Source organism: Sander vitreus, chromosome 2, assembly GCF_031162955.1.
Source record: "Sander vitreus isolate 19-12246 chromosome 2, sanVit1, whole genome shotgun sequence".
Classification (NCBI taxonomy): domain Eukaryota; kingdom Metazoa; phylum Chordata; class Actinopteri; order Perciformes; family Percidae; genus Sander; species Sander vitreus.
Genome location: NC_135856.1, coordinates 27,965,443 through 27,985,220, shown reverse-complemented (window position 1 = coordinate 27,985,220; position 19,778 = coordinate 27,965,443). Strand labels below are relative to the sequence as shown.

Sequence of the window (19,778 nt, the reverse complement as noted above, 5' to 3'; positions counted from 1 at the left end):
GAAAGTTAAAAAAAGAAGGGTACCAAACAGTTGGTGACATTAAAGAATGACTTGTTTATTGCTTTGATTGCTAGCATCAAAATTAAATGATTTAATAATAATGTAATCACTATAACAATATCTTATTTCACGAGTAAATAGCTGTTGAATGACAAAAACAACAACCAGATGGGAAAAGGGCATTTAACAACAACTTTGAATACACCACGAGGCTGTAAATTACCAGTTTCATTGAACGCACTGTTTTTCCGACAACAGCAACTGCAGATTATTACATCCCGGTGTTGAATCCTCTACAGTAAAACACAGTCAAACTTTACACCGTTTAGCGTTAGCTGTCAGCATTTTAACCATGTTTAATCCAGCTACTAGCTAGCGGTAGGCTAACGTTAGCTGCTGTCGAGTATAGTGTTAACTAGCGTCACGTGCAGGATGTTTCTGTTGCCTGTAACGTCTGTTTCAGAGCAGCAGAGATAAGTGCAGACATATCATTGGCACCAGAATGAGGCACCGAAATCCGCGTTGCTATTCCTGCAGCAGCAGGATGTGTTACGAGGAAGTACGGCAAAATAGTAGCCCGTTAGGCACGACGCAAAGCCGAGTGAAGTGAAAATAAATTAATAAATGGCGGCATGCGATTAATACGATTAAAAAAAATGTACGCGTTATGCTCGACCCTTAATCGCATCGCGATTAAAGCGTTAATGCTGACAGCCCTAAAAAAAATGAATCGTTTGACAGCCCTAATAAAAAGACAATTAATCTTAATACCTCAAATTATTTGCTACACAATCAGGGACACAAATACTCAGAGAGCCTGGCCTGTGTTCACATGCATTATAGTAAAGATTCTAATTTATTCAACATGAACAACATTTCGCAAAGCATCACACTCTTGTACAACTCTTGGTTGTACCACAGAACTGAAGACATACATACACATGATCTGACGGCCACATACAGCGCTCACTTTCCATTGCTCACTCAGCAGCTGATGGGATAACATTTGACTGTTGTACCTTGTAAGATTTGCTGTGACAAATAAAATTGATGAATTGATTATTGATTGATTGATTAATGATTAATTTCAAGCGGTAATGAAAAGGTGATCGGAGTCCAAACTTTAAAACTGCATTAATCAATATTGCTTTAATAAAACTAAATCAAATGGGTACAAGTAATGGGAAAGGGCTCGTTCTTAGTGACAAACCAACGGAGAATAATCACCAACTCTATTGTGTCTACTGTGGAGCTTTTTAGCCTAATTAGCAGATTGTTTTGGTTTTACAGCACTTATTGAGTCTCCACTGCTGTCATCACCCTTAGCCGTCAGGCAGACAGGAGACAAAGTTACCTAAAGTAACTCACTAGCTAGGAAAATAAGTTAGCGAGAAACAGATATTTTTTAGGAGGGGGTAAAGACCAAAACTACAGAAGCTGAGAGCAAATGTGGTTGCGCTACTTTATCATGTTATCTTGGAATAACAAAATTGTTTTGTCATTATAACAGGTTAATTATTTCGACTTATGATACGCGAAACGAGGCGTGCATATTTCAGTAATACCGCAGATATTGTTGACAGAATACTGTATGAGATTAATTCAATTACAAAATATGTAGATGTTGGGCTCTAATTTTGTGATAACTTAATCTCAAGAAAACAGATTAAGTTGCTCTCTCATGAAAATAGCGCGTTCCATTTGTACTCAGAACCTGGATTTTCCGAGGTCAAAGTCGGAAACATGCCCACTGAGCTCGGATTTCAAAGCTTGGAACTCGGGCAACTCGTGGCTTCTGTTAGACTTTGATCCCTCATGTGGCCAGGAACAAATGTTTGTTAATATTTCAGTAATAACATGCTGAGTCGGGGATATTTCAGCTTCATTTGATGTTTTCTGTGCCCCCTAATGGACAAACAACAATTACTGCAGCTTTAAACAGCAGCAAATCTTACATTTATATGGATGTTACAACTGATATGTATCATGGAGACAGTAATGCAGCAGATACACATTTGTGTGTTGTTATTACTCAGAAAATTGTACCATGAATTCTCTGTAAACTCTGTAAACTTGCAGAAGAAATACTTAAGCTGTGCCTGTGTTATTTATCAAATAAAAAAAAAAAATAACACAAATACTGAATATTTGTTTAACTTAAATCACAAACAACATCTTGATACAGTGACAGGCGCTCTGTCCACACATGTCTATATACAACAAGGGTACGCGTTAACATAGTCTTTAACTTGAGTGCTGAGTCCAGGTAAGGTGCTTATATTTTCTGCTCCATAAGAGCCCATGAGAGCTCTCCTGCACATCTGCTTCAGGCGCTCCGGACGCTGCTTGCGATAGGGCACTGTCAGCTTACAGGATGAGCTGGTATAATAAGTGAGCAGAGCAAAGAGTGAAGCAAAAGTCCTGTGGCTGCCGTACAGACTGAAGAGCAGGTTGTTCAGCTGGACACGAACACTAGTCGGGCCGTCATCACTTTGGTAACTCAGAGTGAAGAAAACATCCGGCTGGCCGCTGTCTCTGCAAAAAACACAGCAGCATACATACAATCACTGTGTGCACACTTCATGTAGTTTATTTTTGTGTGTATTGCTTTTTATTGGGCATGCAGTAGAGGAAAATGGCAGTGCTTCGCAGTAGCCTCCTTCCACCCAATATAGTCAATATCTGCCTAGGAAATCGTCTATTCTTAATCTGCATTGCTATTTGTACTCGTTGTGAATACGCAGGCCACAAGAAGTAATTAGGTTTTGTTTTTGTTGTTGTTGGGTCACTTTTACTCACGACATGCTAACCGGCAACATAGGATTCCACTCACTATGCTAAGCTAAGCTAGCAGCGGCGCTGCCGGACATAGACAATGCACGCACTGAGACAAAAATGCATTTGCCCACCTATATAAATATAGAGGAGACGGTGAATAACCCTATTTCAACAAACTGTGGCGTATTCCTTTAAGGTACAATGTCATATAAATTAGGTTTATTGACCATTAAAAAAAAAAAACTTTGAAAAAAGTGAGAAAAACGGTTTAAAAGCGACAAAAAAACGCCAGCAAAAAGCGACAAAAAAAGCTAATTTTCAATTTTGACCCGGAAGGACAAGTTGATAGAAGAGGGTTAACCAAATAAATCCCAGTTAGGTGTTCTTGCAGACAAAAACATCTGTCGAAAAGATACTGTAAAACAACACAAAAACGTTCTAATGAAAGTGGTAGATTACCTGATGAGGAAGGTACCCAGGGGTGCCCGTGAGAGTATTTCGTGTGCCTCCTCCATGGTCATGGATCCCCAGTAGTAACCGCTGTGTTGAAGCCGCTGGTAAGTCTGTTTCACTAGTTTGTACTCTGCTGCGCTGCTGAATGGACGGAGGTGTGTGGGCAAACTCTCAGCATCAGCTCCAGTGACTGGCTACAGAGAAGCAGAGAAGGTATTATAAATAAATAGTTTCAATATAAATACAGTTATTGCCAACATTCATTATTGTTCTCCTAAAAAGACATTTGTATTGAACAATAATGCAGAGTGTTTTTAGTCATCGAGCTGCAAATACAACACTATGTACATGTATTTATATTTGTGTTTAATGTCATGCTCATGTTAGGATCTTCTCCGGGAACCATCACCTTATCGTGGTGGAGAGGTTTGTGTGTCCCTGTGAACCTGAGGGCTGTGTTGTCTGGAGCTTTGTGCTCCTGGTAGGGTCTCCCAAGGCAAAGTGGTCTCAGGTGAGGGGCCAGACAAAGAATGGTTCAAAAATCCTATGAAACATCGAGGAAGGGATGAAGTGACCCTGCCTGGAGGAAGCCCGGGGCCCCCGTCTGGAGCCAGGCCCAGATGGAGGGCTCGTCAGCGAGCATCTGGTGGCCGGGTTTGCCACGGAGCCCGGCAGGGCACAGCCCGAAAAAGCTACGTGGTGGACATCTCTCCATCCCATGGGCCCACCACCTGTGGGAGGAACCGCTGGGGTCGGGTGCGCTGCCACATGGGTGGCAGTGAAGGCCAGGGGCCTCGACGGACCAGACCCGGGCAGCAGAGGCTGGCTCTGGGGACGTGGAATGTCACCTCTCTGTGGGGGAAGGAGCCGGAACTTGTGCGGGAGGTGGAGCGCTACCGGTTAGATCTGGTGGGGCTTACCTCTACGCACAGTCTTGGTTCTGGAACCATACTCCTGGATAGGGGTTGGACTCTTTTCTTCTCCGGAGTTGCCCAGGGTGTGAGGTGCCGGGCGGGTGTGGGGGATACTCACAAGCCCCGGCTGAGCGCCGCTACGTTGGAGTTTAACCCGGTGGGCGAGAGGGTCGCCTCCCTACGCCTGCGGGGTTGTGGGGGAAAACTCTGACTGTTGTTTGTGCATATGCACCAAACAAGAGTTCGGAGTATTCGGCCTTCTTGGAGACCTTGAGTGGAGTCCTGCATGGGGGCTCCAGTCGGGGACTCCATAGTTCTGCTGGGGGGACTTCAACGCGCACGTGGGTAATGATGGAGACACATGGAGAGGCGTGATTGGGAGGAACGGCCTCCTGATCTAAATCAGAGTGGTTGTTTGTTGTTGGACTTCTGTGCTAGTCATGGATTGTCTATAACGAACACCATGTTCGAACATAGGGATGCTCATAAGTGTACTTGGTACCAGAGCACCCTAGGCCAAAGGTCAATGATCGATTTTATAATCGTTTCATCTGATCTGAGGCCGTATGTTTTGGACACTCGGGTGAAGAGAGAGGCGGAGCTGTCAACCGATCACCATCTGGTGGTGAGTTGGGTCAGGGGTGGGGAAGACTCTGGACAGACCTGGTAAGCCCAAACGGGTAGTGCGGGTAAATTGGGAAAGTCTGGAGGAGGCCCCTGTCCGACAGACTTTCAACTCACACCTCCGGCGGAGCTTTTCGTGCATCCCTGTGGAGGCTGGGGGCATTGAACCCGAGTGGACAATGTTCAAAGTTTCCATTGCTGAAGCTGCAGTGAGGAGCTGTGGTCTTAGGGTCTTAGGTGCCTCAAGGGGCGGTAACCCACAAACACCGTGGTGGACACCGGTGGTCAGGGAAGCCGTCTGACTGAAGAAGGAGTCTTTCCGGGATATGTTATCCCAGACGACTCCGGAGGCAGTTGCAAGGTACCGAAGGGCCCGAAGGGCTGCAGCCTCTGCCGTGAAAGAGGCAAAGCAGCGTGTGTGGGAGAAGTTCGGAGAAGACATGGAGAAGGACTTTCGGTCGGCACCAAGGTGCTTCTGGAAAACCTTTCGCCACCTCAGGAGGGGGAAGCGGAGAGCCATCCAAGCTGTGTACAGTAAGGATGGGACGCTGTTGACCTCAACTGAGGAGGTAATAGGGCGGTGAAAGGAGCACTTTGAGGAACTCCTAAATCCGACTAATACGCCCTCTATGGTAGAGGCAGAGCTGGAGGATGAGGGGGGATTGGCATCAATTTCCCTGGTGGAGGTTGCTGAGGTAGTTAAACAACTCCACAGTGGCAAAGCCCCAGGAATTGATGAGATCCGTCCAGAAATGCTTAAAGCTCTGGGTGTGGAGGGGTTGTTTTCGTTGACACGCCTCTTCAACATTGCGTGGAAGTCTGGGACGGTGCCTAAGGAGTGGCAGACCGGGGTGGTGGTTCCCCTTTTAAAAAGGGGGGACCAGAGGGTGTGTGCCAATTACAGGGGTATCACACTTCTCAGCCTCCCCGGTAAAGTCTACTCCAAGGTGCTGGAAAGGAGGGTTCGGTCGATAGTCGAATCTCAGGTTGAAGAGGAACAATGCGGATTCCGTCCTCGTCGTGGAACAACGGACCAGATCTTTACTCTCGCAAGGATCCTGGAGGGAGCCTGGGAGTATGCCCAACCAGTCTACATGTGTTTTGTGGATCTGGAGAAGGCGTATGACCGGGTGCCCCGGGAGATACTGTGGGAGGTGCTGCTGGAGTACGGGGTGAGGGGGTCCCTTCTCAGGGCCATCCAATCTCTGTACGACCAAAGCGAGAGCTGTGTCCGGGTTCTCGGCAGTAAGTCGGACTAGTTTCAGGTGAGAGTTGGCCTCCGCCAGGGCTACGCTTTGTCACCAATCCTGTTTGTAGTATTTATGGACAGGATATCGAGGCGTAGTCGGGGTGGAGAGGGGTTGCAGTTCGGTGGGCTGGGGATCTCATCGCTGCTTTTTGCAGATGATGTGGTCCTGATGGAATCATCGGCCTGTGACCTTCAGCACTCACTGGATCGGTTCGCAGCCGAGTGTGAAGCGGCTGGGATGAGGATCAGCACCTCTAAATCGGAGGCCATGGTTCTCAGCAGGAAACCGATGGAGTGCCTTCTCCAGGTAGGGAATGAGTCCTTACCCCAAGTGAAGGAGTTCAAGTACCTTGGGGTCTTGTTCGCGAGTGAGGGGACAATGGAGCGGGAGATTGGTCGGAGAATCGGCACAGCAGGTGCGGTATTACATTCAATTTATCGCACCGTTAGACTGAAAAGAGAGCTGAGCCAGAAGGCAAAGCTCTCAATCTACCGGTCAGTTTTTGTTCCTACCCTCACCTATGGTCATGAAGGCTGGGTCATGACCGAAAGAACAAGATCCAGGGTACAAGCGGCCGAAATGGGTTTCCTCAGGAGGGTAGCTGGCGTCTCCCTTAGAGATAGGGTGAGAAGCTCAGTTATCCGTGAGGAGCTCGGAGTAGAGCTGCTGCTCCTTTGCGTCGAAAGGAGCCAGTTGAGGTGGTTCGGGCATCTGGTAAGGATGCCCCCTGGGCGCCTCCCTAGGGAGGTGTTCCAGGCACGTCCAGCTGGGAGGAGGCCTCGGGGGAGACCCAGGACTAGGTGGAGGGATTATATCTCTAACCTGGCCTGGGAACGCCTCGGGATCCCCCAGTCGGAGCTGGTTAATGTGGCCCGGGAAAGGGAAGTTTGGGGTCCCCTGCTGGAGCTGCTACCCCCGCGACCCGACCCCGGATAAGCAGATGAAGATGGATGGATGGATGGATGGATGTTAGGATGCCTATCGTTGCTTTTTAGGGAGACTATTGTAAAATCTGGCCAAGGACTGCAGATGATTAAATGAAATCTGTCAGAAAGTTAAGTATGTGTCTAAACAAGACTTATCTGATTTTAGCAAGTTTTTGTTATCCTACCACAGTTTTTTTTTATATATATAATTTCTAACCATTATTTTGAGAGCTGTACTGTATGAGTAACAATTATAATGTATTCGTACTATTTATACTAACAATAATAATGCTCTGCAAATTGTTTTAGTCACTTTTAGTCACTTTTAGTCTGTCACTTTGTGACAGAAACTTGCAGATTATGTAATCTGCAAGTTTCTGAAACTTCACAAAGTTCAGACGCTGCGGTCAGATTTTTCCAAAAAAGAAAAGCCACAAAGTTTCCATGCCAACATTCAAAGTCCAAAGATAAACTCATTTGACTTTTCACTCAAAACAGTGCATTCATATGAACATGTCTGCACACACGCATACCTGCATGATAACAAATCAATACTATAAAGTATTGTTGTTGTTGTTGTTATGTAGTGTTTGGCTGGAACAAAAATCTACAAATGCTTAGCCAAAACATGGAATGTCCATTATATTTATGTCAGTGAAAAAGTAATGAATCATCTCATAACCATGTTTTAAAAAAAGTGTTTCCAAATGTAAAAAAAATGTACATATACAGTATGATATTGTGTTTTCCCTCCAAAAATAAACAGAAAACATGTAACCAGTAGTGGAAACTGTACTGTCGTAAGTACAATATTGAGGTACTTTTACTTTCTATTCTATGCTACCTTCTACTTCTACTCCACTACAATTACTTGATAGCTGTAGTTACTTTGCAGATTCATATCATTCATAGAAAACACCATTAAGATAGAAGAAAATATAGCTCCAACTTTAGCAGCTGCAACATTAAAGTGATGCTTTCACATTAGGCATCAATAAGTATAATCCATTTATGTGATAAGTGAACAATCTGAGTTCTTCTTCCACAATTGGAAGTAACATTTAAGAATGAAATCTTGGTGTTTGATTTCTGACTTTATCTCGCTCCAGCCATCTGCGCACTGTTTAAAAATCTATATCCCAAAGCAATACAATTTACAAACTGTGAGCAAACGTTGAGTACTAACCTGGCACCAAGTTTCAGCTTCTTCCTCGAGTTTTTTCCAGTGCAGTAAATCTGGTTGCCTCTCTGTCTGCTCTCGGCTCTCCGGTGGAACTGTCTCCGGGATCTGGGCTTGTTCTGGTCCTGCAGGTTCTTCAGCGGGTTGACTTTGGTTCTGTGTCTCAGCTGTGCAGCTCTGCTTTTGGCCTTGTACTACTGTTCTATCGTGATTGTCTCTGACCATCCTACCAAGGAGAATCCTCCTCTTGACCACCCGTTGCACCAGTTCCTCCACTTTTCACTGGCAGATCCTCCATCCCTGACGCCTTTCTGGTTGTTCATCTGTGGCTCAGTCCTCTTACAGACTCCATGTGGCTTTAATCAAGATTTATCAAAATCATCACACACTTCTGGAGGGTTAGCTGCTCAGCCATCTGTCCTCGACGGACTGTCACTGAAGAAACTGATGAGCTTCTTAAACCTGCAATAAGTCATGTTTTTGGGCACTTGAGGATGGTGGAAACCAGTTAACACAACGTTGACATATCACATTCTAAGATCCCATGATAGGGCTGCAACTAACATTGTCGATTAAGCTGTTGATTATTTTCTCAATTCATCAATTAGTTGTTTGCTCTATAAAATTTCAGAAAATAGTATAAATTGTTGATCAGTGTTTTCCAAAGTCTAAGATGACGTCCTCAAATTATTTGATGATGTTTTGTCCACAACTCAAAGATATTCGGTTTACTGTCATACAGGAGTGAAGAAACTAGAAAATATTCACATTTAAGAATCTGGAATCATAGTTTTACTTTAAAAAATAGCCTCGGGGAGGAACTTGTTTTGGTGGAACATGTGTACATTCAAAAGTTTTTTTAGTCGTGTGAGAGAAAACTCAGATTGGACAGATAGTCTAGCTAGCTGTCTGGATTTACCCTGCAGAGATCTGAGGAGCAGTTAACCATAGTCCTCAGAAATCCACCAGAGTTTAGAATTACTACACAAAAGAAGCGGAAGGTAACGGACATCCGACCGAGAAGAAGGATTTACGGTGGAATTTCCAACGGCACCGGAGCAATCCCGGAAGTGGAAGGTCGTGCATATAGACTAGGTTGAGCCTGATTCTTTGGCCAGATTATAGCTCTAAATCCACTACTCATTCTCTTAAAACTCTGTTTTTTTCCTTCTTCACCAACTCCAGAGGAATTGTATCTGTTCTTTATGCTCCACTATGTTTACCAGTTAGTTTCTAACTGTGTCTGTCTGTTGTTTGGTGCAGAGCAGGTAATGTTCAGTGGGGCTTTAGAGCTTTTTTGCTCTGCTGCAGCAGAAAATGACACGACTGATGATGCGACTGGAACTCACTATAAAACTCTGTAAAGCCAAAAGGGGCTGCAGATTCATTCAGCTGATAACTCTCTGTAGGTTCATCACTACAAACAACCAGTTTCACAACATCATTTGATACAGTTCTACTACGAATATATCAATTACAGGCCCTTGGTGTGTGTGTGTGTGTGTGTGTGTGTGTGTGTGTGTGTGTGTGTGTGTGTGTGTGTGCGCCCAATGCATGATCAGGTCACGTGACATGTTTTTATATCATTAATCAGTGGGAAGGGTGGACGAAAAATAGATGACAGCAAAAACGCTTTCACTTTCTCAGTCAAGCAAGACAAAAGAAGAAAGAAATTCTGTAGATTTCCTCTGTTTTCCTGTGTGTTACAAATATTCCAACATGTTAGTATACACACATTGTAATTATCATAAAAAGTAAGTCAAGTTTTAAAAAGTGCATTACTAAAAAGCTTATTTCCAGAGCAAAGACACAAAGTGCCTAAAAAAAAAAAAAAGAAGATAAAAGCAGCAGACTGAAAATACAAACACAATAAACCTAACTTGTTAAGTTTTTGTACTTAATAATCCTTAGATTTTCTGAATAGTGTAAGTACTATATAAGGATATAAGTATAGTTGCATCTTTTTTCTGTTTTCTGTTATAATGCACTGCCTTGTTTTAAAGCATTTTACAACATTTGTGAAGAAATGCTTTACTGTATAAATAAAGTTTAATATATTATTTATACTTTAGGTTCAAATGCTTCACAACAAGACTGCTTCAAAGGTAATTATTGGTTGTTCCTTTGATACTTAAAGTCAGTGTTTTATTTTACTTTTTACTTAACCTCTTTGCTGACTTGGAAGAGTTCACGTGAATATATCGCTCTTTTATCTGGCTGTTTGACCAAACATCTCAATCTCAGTTTAAATCTCATGAACTTGATTGGTCACCTTTGTGAAGAGGAAGGCTGCATCAAATTGTAATCAATTTCCAGTAAGTCGTGTAACTCCGGGATCTTTTTTTTTTTTTCTCAGCTCACACAGTGCAGTCTGATAGTATTAGAACATTTATAACACTTTCTTTTGTTTCTGTTGTGTACATAATCACACTGGATTTAAAAGGACACAATGACTAACTTCTAGCGGAACGAGCAGGTTTACACTCAATGTTGAATGAACAGTGCATAGATTTTTTGAATCAGGGCAGCAGGGAATGGACACGGCTTTAGCTCTGGCTTAAGTAACCTAACTCTTGACTCAACGTGGACTTTCAAGTCAGTCAGTCAGCCAGCCCTTTACCTAGTAGTTTCACTTGATATCCAACGTGCTGAAATTTAGAAACCATCAGAAAAATATTCCCCACGTGTATAATAATGTGTCCAAAAAAATTCAGAATTCAGAACAAAGAGTGGGCAAACATCAAAGAAAAAGTGCTAAAAAAAACAAAAACAAAGGAATATGTCATTATGGAATTTGAATGGGGTGATATGACATGTTAATGACACTGGGATCGGTCTGGTTTAATCTAAAAATATGAGTTGATGTGACTGGGAGAGGTTGTCATAACTTTCCACCACTAACGGAAATCAGAATGGGTTGATTAGCTTATTTCAAATCCAATACCCATTTAAAGTTATAGAGCCTACAGTAAGAGCGTCGGGTTCAGATGACTGTGTGTGTTTTCTGGATTCTAGTTTGGTAACCTGTTGAGTTTACGTGAATGAAGGAGAAACATTTGTCATGACTGGCACACAAAAAAAAAAAAAAAAAAACTTTTGTAGGCTGCAGTGAAATGTGTATTCATGAAACAGCTCACTTACTTGCAATGACTGACCGTCAGAGTCTAGTCGAGTCCGAGCAGCAGTGAGCTTCAGTCAGCTTCTTTCCTGCCGGAGGTCGCAGCTCTTCATGAGAAGAAACAACTTACTTTCGGTTAAAGATAGTGCTATGCTGGAGGCGGGGCTGCTACTTTAGTAACAGCGCGACTCTCCAATCTTACAGGAGAGATTCATTTAGACACACGCGCGCGCACGCACGCACACAAATGTCCAGGTGCTGTTGCTTTCGCTTTCACTTCAACCAGTGGATTCTCTTAAATCACGTGATCTGCCAGCAGACGGAGTGTGTGTGTGTGTGTGTGTGTGTGTGTGTGTGTGTGTGTGTGTGTGTGTGTGTGTGTGTTTTGATCCTCTTCAGTTCTTTACATATTTCTCTAACTCTAACTTAATTACACGATTAAATGCAAGGTGCATTCAATGTGCATCATTAAAAGATCTCTCACACATTTTACTTTTGAACTAGCCTATGCAAAACACAGGAATGAACGTCACAGAAATGAATAGCCTATGCAAAATGTCAAAATGAATGTGAAACTATGATTGATGCATTGGAACATGTTCAATATAATTCAATATATTGTTTCGCCAAACAAGTGTCAGTCAGTCAGTGACAGCTGAGCCCTGGACACAAAAGTAGTTCAATACTTTTGCATGCAGCTTATAGGCAAATTTACTGTACTTATCTTAACTATTAAATGCAAAATACATTTCATGTGCAGGATACAAGGATGCAGTTCACTTTTGAACACACACACACACACACACACTCTCTCTCTCTCTCTCTCTCTCTCTCTCTCTCTCTCTCTCTGATGCCATGGTAACCAGCTTCTCATAATATCACTGAATAATGATCAGACGGTGTTGAGCTTTAACAAAGCATTTATTAACAAAGTAGATTGCAGCTACATTCTCACGCTCGGAAGTAGTGTCATGTCGTCTCCTTCTGTTTCTTCACATCATAATTGATCATTAGTGAACGTGACTGTTAGAGGTCCATGTTTCAGCCCATGGAGCTGGACGCCTGCTTTTCTTTGTTGTTTTGTCTGTGCATCCAGTAGGCAGCAGCTGTTACAGCAAAGATCCCATAAGTAGCCAAGACACACTGTAAGAAAGCGGATAAGGACATATTTCTGACTGAGGGCACTTGATATATAAAAACATAATAAATGTTCATACTGAATGGGGCCTGTGCGTGTATATGTGTGTGTATGATGTACATTTCTGCGACCCTAGCTATTAAAGTATTTCCTCCAACCAATCAGAAGCCGGGGCCTCAATGCCAAACAGCTCACCCACACACAATAAGAGGAAGCACTCCAACTAGACTACTTGATTTTTTTTCTTTTGTACACACAGGGCTCGATGATATTAAAGATATATCAGAATGTAGTTTTAAGGATATTATAGACAAATGTGGTTTAAAAAACCACTTTGCATTGCAAGTAAACTTAATGTGCATTCAAAGATATAAATGTAGCAAAACAAGTAGTAAATGAAAAAAGCCACATTTTAAAATCAAAGTAAAAGCAGTTAACCACAAAATGCAACGTCAATGAACCCTGGGCGGCTGGGTCGTCCAATAAACGCAGTTTGGCAGTTTGATTATCAATTATCAATCACTGAACCCTATGTTCCCAATGGCTTCTCTGTCATCAAAGTGTGAATGGGTGAATGTATGACAGGCAAAATTGTAAAGCTTCCTCTGTTAAGGTAGAAAAGTGCTATATGAAATAGAGCCCGACCGATATATCGGCGGGCCGATATTAGGCATTTTCTAAACTATCGGTATCGGCATTTATAATGGCCGACACCCTTCAACCATGTTATGAGTGTTGGTGTTGCATAGTTTGTCCACCAGAGGGCGCTCTACAACGTCCCTGTTGGCCACACTCGTGTTTAACCCTTTAAGATTCATATCATAAGTTTGTATATTTTATTTATCAGTACTTTAATATATTTTGATGTTCCTCTGTTCTGTTGTGACAATAAAACAAACAAGTTTATTTTTTTTGTTTGTTTTGTTATGCGTTTCTGGATTTAAAAAAAAAATAATATATATATATATCGGCCGATATATCGGATTTTTAAATCACCAAAGATTTGTATCGATATCGGCCTTAAAAATCCTTTATCGGTTGGGCTCTAATATGAAAGCAGAACATCAGTTACCCATATCAGGTAGCCTGAGAGCTATGCAGAGTCAAAATAAAAGTAGCACCTAAAAATGATGGAAATCAGTCTATCAAACATTATAAAACATCAATAACTAAGGCAAAAACACAAACTTAATTTGAAAACTATGTGATAAGAAATTGAGCCATTTCTTCACAAATGTCAGAGCCAGTTCGAGCTGCAAGCACAAAAAAGAAGTAATACTTTAAATACTTTCGCTTGTTTAAACAGTTTGTTGAGAGGCATGACCAGGCAGAACTGGGATGACAAACTGGTTTGTGGTCATGCAAGTCACATTCAACCCACACTTTTGAATTAGAATAAACTAAATTATTCATACAGCTCCAGCTAATCATCTGGACTCGCTGGCAGCACAGAGCTCATTCTCCACAGACGCTACACAGTCTTTTTTGCCATGAGAGTTTAGCTTTGTGATAAAAGCTTAAAGCTGTAATTCCCTTTGACTGAAGAGTTTGACGTTTTTTTTTCTTTTAATGCATATGCTGAGTTTATTAACAAAATATCTCAATTTTGCACCAGACTTTCCTCTTGGACTCTTACAATCCTTCATGCATGGATGTATGTAATGTTTTATGGGGTGGGGGGGGGTTATGTTTTTTTTTTTTTTTTTATTATGTGTCTTGATTGTTATGCTGCAATTGTTTTTTTTTTTTTTTTTCTGTGTTGAGCTACTTAACAACAATGGTGTATGGCAATAAAGTTTGAATTCTCCAACGTCAGATGCAACAAAAAAATCACGAACGCCAGGCTTTTGTCTGCTGAACATATATTTATCTAAATCCTGTCACTAAAAATTAAGAATGTGTTTAAAGCTTTCTTTTAGCCAGGCTAGCTGCGAACTCTGACCAATAAAGGGAAAAGTGCATTCCTTAAAATGTAATATTATTCCTGTAAATGATCTCTATGTGTATGCTACATGACAGTTAGTCTGGATCTACAGAAGTATATTTCCAGAATAACTGCCTGGCATCATGTTCCACTCTCTGCGTGTTGCTGTTCTGAAACTCCGTTCGTTTCGGGACACAACAACAAACTTAGAGATAGCAAGCTACACGCTGAAAATGGCAAGACTTGAAGAAAACGTGGTTCTTTCGGGGAAGGATTGTAAAGATTTACAAAGAATAAGTTTACGGTATTTACTATCTAACTTAAAAAACAGCCCTGGACTTTCTCCCAAACAGGCCCATCATCCGGCCATTCGTCCCTAGCCGCGTGCGACAGACACTAGCCAGGAAGTCCTGACACTATGCCACAATACTGTAGCCTATCAGACAAGGTATTCACAGCAAGTAACATCTCAAAACCAATGATGATAATTGGGGTTGTGTTTATTAATGAAGCCTCAGCCTTCAAATAAAAACAAAAAATGTAGCAGCTGCGGCGGCCGGAGTGGGCAGCGGCCGGAGCGGGCGATCACGGGGGGACATCCTCAGCAGTGAAACGCGAACGGGGGCTGGAGTATAACCTAGCTATGTGGAAAGCTAACGCTACCCGGTCACCTGTTCCATCAATCCCGCTTGCAAGTGTCCGCTCATTAGACAAAAACTGGACTACATCCAACTTCAACGAAACTCCCAACGCGAGTTCAGAGACTGTTGTGTTTTTGTTGTTGTGGAAACAACAGTGTACCGGACTACCCAGCCTGTTTATACTGTCGCCGGGTAAGAGTGGAGATGGGCTGCGTTAACACGGACTTGTGCAGAAATGAGCTGCTCATTAACCGGTGATCACGTCAGTGAATAATCAACATTTAGGAGTTACTAAACACTATATCGACTCTGGTAAGGATAGGGATTTTGAGTTTTTTAGTTAGGTACTTGGAGGAATTGGGCAATAATGACAGATTCACACATTTTTCTTTTGTTTATAGTAAATAAATAATTACAAATCTTAAAATCAAGTTCATAAAGTAACTTTCTTTGCATTCATTTGATTCCCAATCAAGATACACTGGTAAGAATTGCTTTCGATTGTTAATATGTACTTAAAAACTGTTCTGAAATGGAAAATAATAGAATTTTAATCATGTGATAAAATACGCGATTAACTATAGAACTTCAGCGATTAATCGCGATTTTCAAAAATGAATCGTTTAACAGCCCTAGTTTATATATATATCCAGCTAATTTAAATAGCTCACATTACTGTATTGTGCGGTATCATAACCTGGCTCAAGGGCCATGACAAAAGAGGGAGCGAGGCATCGTAAATTATCAAAAGTGATTTATTTAACAAAAGAATAAACTAAACATATCTTTTGTAATGTGCAAAAGTGTGTCTCTGTAACTTAAATGAACTCAAAACAAGATGTGGCAGGCAGGATGATCAGGCCATGGTTGATGTCTGGATTGCAGCGAAGAGAGCCTGTAGTCTGACCAGGTGGAGCTTTATCAGCTCACAGCTCCCAGGTGCACCAGCTCTGCAATCAACTCAAACAAAGATGGATAAGACCAGAGAGGTATCACTCCTACAGAGAGGCCCCACCAGATCACACAGGGGCCGTCACAGCGGACAGTTCACTTCATTTAATATTGTATGTGGTGTTTTCTTTTGCGGGGTGCAAATGTTCCACCAGAACAAGTTCCTTCCCGAGACTGTTTTGCAGAGCCACCGCCACTGCGTCTGGAGCTTAGCTCCGCCCAAGACGATTGTGATTGGTTTAAAGAAATGCAAACAACCCAGAGTATCCTATCCCAGAATGTATGTGTGGTGTAGCCAGACCCTGCTCCACCTTACTACATGACAGAAGAAGAAAAGAAATCATCACTTTAAAAATGTAGTTGGACGCTTGTCATCTTCTTACGTTGCCCCTCAAATTTAAGAACACTAAATTCCATGAAGTGAAGTGTTCATCTTAACATCTGATACATGAGGGGGAGAATGCAGAATATTAAGATTCATGTGAAAACGGAGGAATAATTTGCATTATGAACATTACACTTGCATGAAGCGTGCCATGGGCGAAAGCAGAGTGCTGACGAGGTTGCTCTGCTCAGTAATGCTGATTTATTCTGCATTGGTTATTAGCCGAGTAGAGTGGAAACCCTTTCTCCCCCTCAAGCCTGATACAGATTCATCTACGTGAAACCACGTTGTTGACTGGAGCATGATGGGCTGGAATACGGTTGTTTAAATCCTTTCGAAAAAAAGCAGCTTTGCTCGTTTCCCCCCCCCGATTCTATTAAGATTTGATCGAGAACAGTTTAATGAAATGTAAATCTGTGTCCCACTTTGGCAGACAAACTGATACCTTGAACACCCACATTAAGTGGCAGTGGCTGCAGAGCAGTGGCCCTACAGCTGACAGCGCTTTGCTCAAGGGCACTTCTTAAAAGACAAACTACACACTAAATATTTATTTTTAATATCACGTTTTTTGCACGGTAAAAGTAATCACATTTCTTTGTGGCATATTATGTTAACACAGGTGATTTTTACCAACAAGACACATGCTTTTTCTGCTTCCCTTTGTTGTCAAGAGTTGGATGGGGAAAAACGATGCCACTCGAGGCTGTGCGCTAAATATTAGGCTGGAGTTTTTATTTAATTTTTTATTTTAAATATGCTGGGAGAGAAGGTTCAGTCATGAGAGTGTAATAATTACCCTTTATTTCTAAATTACTAGTAACTGACTAATCTTATCACCATGGATACTCTACAATGACGGTCTCCTTTTAGATGGAGCTGAAATCAGACGCTCTAAATGAGCATATCAAACACCTCTGTTAAAAATCCTTAACACCCACATCTGTCACTATGGTGGAGTGCTTTGAATCATCACTGGATGAGGGTTCTGTATAGCAATTTTTCGGTCACAGATCACAATGTTTAAAAAGGTGCTCTAAGCGGTGTCACGCGTTTTTTTAGGCTACAACATTTTTTTTGTCACGTACAGCAAACATCTCCTCACTATCTGCAAGCTGAAACAAGTGGTCTCTGTAGACAGCCCAGGCTCCACAAACGCCAACAAAAAACAAATTGTGCCAACCTGCACCACGAAATATAGCAGTCTTCCAACCAATAACCGACAAGAAGGATTTTGGGGGTGGGGGTTTGGGGGGTTAGTGCGCGGAAGCACGGAAAGGGAGGGGAAGGGGACGGGATGAGGAGGAGGGAGGGGCGAGCTAGCCTTGTTTTGTTTGAAAATACTTCAAACGTCAACAAGAAGTGCCGTCACCCAACGTCGCTTAGAGCACCTTTAAGATATACCCATAATATTTGAAATAGTAATATTTATAGACAGATATTTGTTAAGTATCCTGAAAACTTCCAGTCTTCTTTTCTGTGTTTGAGACTGCTTAGGGAAAGAATTCAAAAGTGAAAAGTCTCCCAGGTCTCATAGCGTTGATTCTGCCCACAGTAGGCAGCTGCTTCAGTGAAAAGGCTCTATAAACAAGAGTATGCTACATTTACTCAAGTACTGTACAAATTTGAGCTGCTTGTACTTTGCTTGAGTATTTCCATTTTCTACTACTTTATACTCCAAGGCAAATATTCTGCATTTTTACTCCACTACATTTACTCGATAACATGAATTTGCCCACTAGTTAGGCTACTTTGCAGATTCTGATTAATAATACTAACTATAGGCTAGTCAAATAAATTGTGATGCCATATTTCTGTTATTATTATTATTATTTAAACTTTGATTCACAATCTACCCAGCAGATTTCTAACCATAAAACCATCCGCTACAACTGCAGTTCTCACCAACCGTACAGTAGCAGTGGGTGTTCCCCGCCCTTCTGCCTCAGGGGGGAAGCACGGTGCCCATTACACAATGAGGCAACGTAGAAGCCAAAACTAGAAAACGTACTTGGATAATTGACAGACAGGTGAGATTTATACTTCATCAGAAGGGTTTTCAAAAATTACTTTTCTATTTTACAAGAGAAAAGAGTTCAAGGTTGAATTGCATTTATGGTTGAAACCTATGGTTTCAACTGGTTTCCGCTGCCCTCAAGTGGCCGAAAAAAAAAAAAAAAAAAAAATCAGTTAGGGCCGGTATAAGATTTATTTTTTAGCAAGTGAAATGTGTAGCCTACATTTCATGAATTCATGAAAAGAATAGGCTACATTACCTCCCTAGCAGGGTGGATACCTGCTGGTCTCACCCCTAATGTCAGTCTAGGTCAGCTGCATCTAACAATTAATGTTTTATTAATTGGGTTTTCAATTAAGTTTATTTTTTGTAATTCATACCTTTAACAATATGACAAATGCCTGTATTTATCAGAGAACATATCTATCTAATGTTAGCCTACATCTTTTCCTTTCAATATACTTGTTTTGGTATCCTTCCTTACTTATGTACATATATTTGCCCACATAGTTGCTATTTTATGGTTTCCATATGTGTTTCCTACCTCTAGACTGTGTCTTGTACTGCTGCAAAGCGAATTTCACTTCTGGAGATCAATAAAGCCTTATCTTATTTATCGTATCAATAAAGATTTTTTTTTTTTTCAGGGCGTAGCCTAAAAGATGCTCCACATTTGTAAATTCATCAGAGGAAAAGAAAAAGGAAAAAAGAGAGAGTGATATTAGGGGTTTATTTTCTCGAAACCTGTGGTGGAAGTTTCTGTTCAGCGAGGGAGGAATTTGGGTGAAGAAGAGACCTTGTTGAAACAAAATAAAGACAGGCTGCAAACTGGATTAAAAGTTTAGGTATTCGGTGGAAGGGTTTAATTATTGTCTCGAGAGAACAATCAAAAATGACAAGAACAGCAATTCACAATGAACAGAGTTACAAAGTGACAACAGTTCTGTGCCTCGCGTAACATATGCCATCTCCTTATATCCCATTTTCCCAGCAGAAACACGACCATGAGTCAAACAAAAGGTAGGCTATTGAAGCCTAATTTACAATATAGGATATAGCCTATAAAACAGGGACATGCAAATAAGTATTTGCTAAATTAATCGATTTGTCAAAACTGATACATTTCCAGTCTATTAATCATCTCAATCATCATATTTGATTTCATCCCACTACAGCAGCCTGGACATGCAAAAGTCAAATCCTGTTCTCACCTTCATCTCTGTTATGAGATGACCGAAACTGGTGAGGGGGATCCGCGTTTTAACAGGAGACGTCGGCATACCTGGAGACAGTTTGAATGACAATGTTACGTTACACTTTTTATCCTGCCTCACACATTCACTCCACAGTCTAAGACTTCATTTAAATGAACATTTAGAAGGTGAGGGCTAGTTCTTACTGCTCTGTTAGTTGGAGACAAGCAAAACACGGACAGTAGGCTACTAATATTTCCATGTGTACATTGTGTTCCGGGAGCTC

At 41.7% G+C, this 19,778-nt stretch overlaps 1 protein-coding gene and 1 long non-coding RNA gene across 2 annotated transcripts; both read right to left on the bottom strand.

Annotated features, from left to right (window-relative positions):
- Positions 1 to 822: 822 nt before the first annotated feature.
- On the bottom strand, positions 823 to 11,410 carry LOC144526417 (suppressor of cytokine signaling 1-like). The gene is made up of 4 exons (XM_078263900.1): positions 11,267 to 11,410; positions 8,132 to 8,587; positions 3,238 to 3,425; positions 823 to 2,535 (listed from the first exon to the last, which is right to left on the bottom strand). Exons 2-4 carry the CDS (start codon positions 8,348 to 8,350, stop codon positions 2,211 to 2,213), a joined length of 732 nt encoding a protein of 243 aa, XP_078120026.1. The 5' UTR covers positions 8,351 to 8,587; positions 11,267 to 11,410; the 3' UTR covers positions 823 to 2,210.
- A 743-nt stretch (positions 11,411 to 12,153) lies between these two features.
- LOC144526414 (uncharacterized) lies at positions 12,154 to 19,778 on the bottom strand. The gene is made up of 3 exons (XR_013502750.1): positions 19,699 to 19,778; positions 19,511 to 19,581; positions 12,154 to 12,386 (listed from the first exon to the last, which is right to left on the bottom strand). It is a non-coding gene; the product is annotated as an uncharacterized LOC144526414 (long non-coding RNA).

Bases quoted from the DNA above. Each gene is read 5' to 3' on its own strand.
- LOC144526417 (XM_078263900.1), bottom strand. From the start codon at position 8,350: ATGGTCAGAGACAATCACGATAGAACAGTAGTACAAGGCCAAAAGCAG. The intron at 3,426-8,131 runs GTTAGTACTCAA...GCTTCTCTGTAG, and splicing joins AAGCTGAAACTTGGTGCCAG to CCAGTCACTGGAGCTGATGC. The intron at 2,536-3,237 runs GTAATCTACCAC...TGTTTTTTGCAG, and splicing joins CTGGGTACCTTCCTCATCAG to AGACAGCGGCCAGCCGGATG.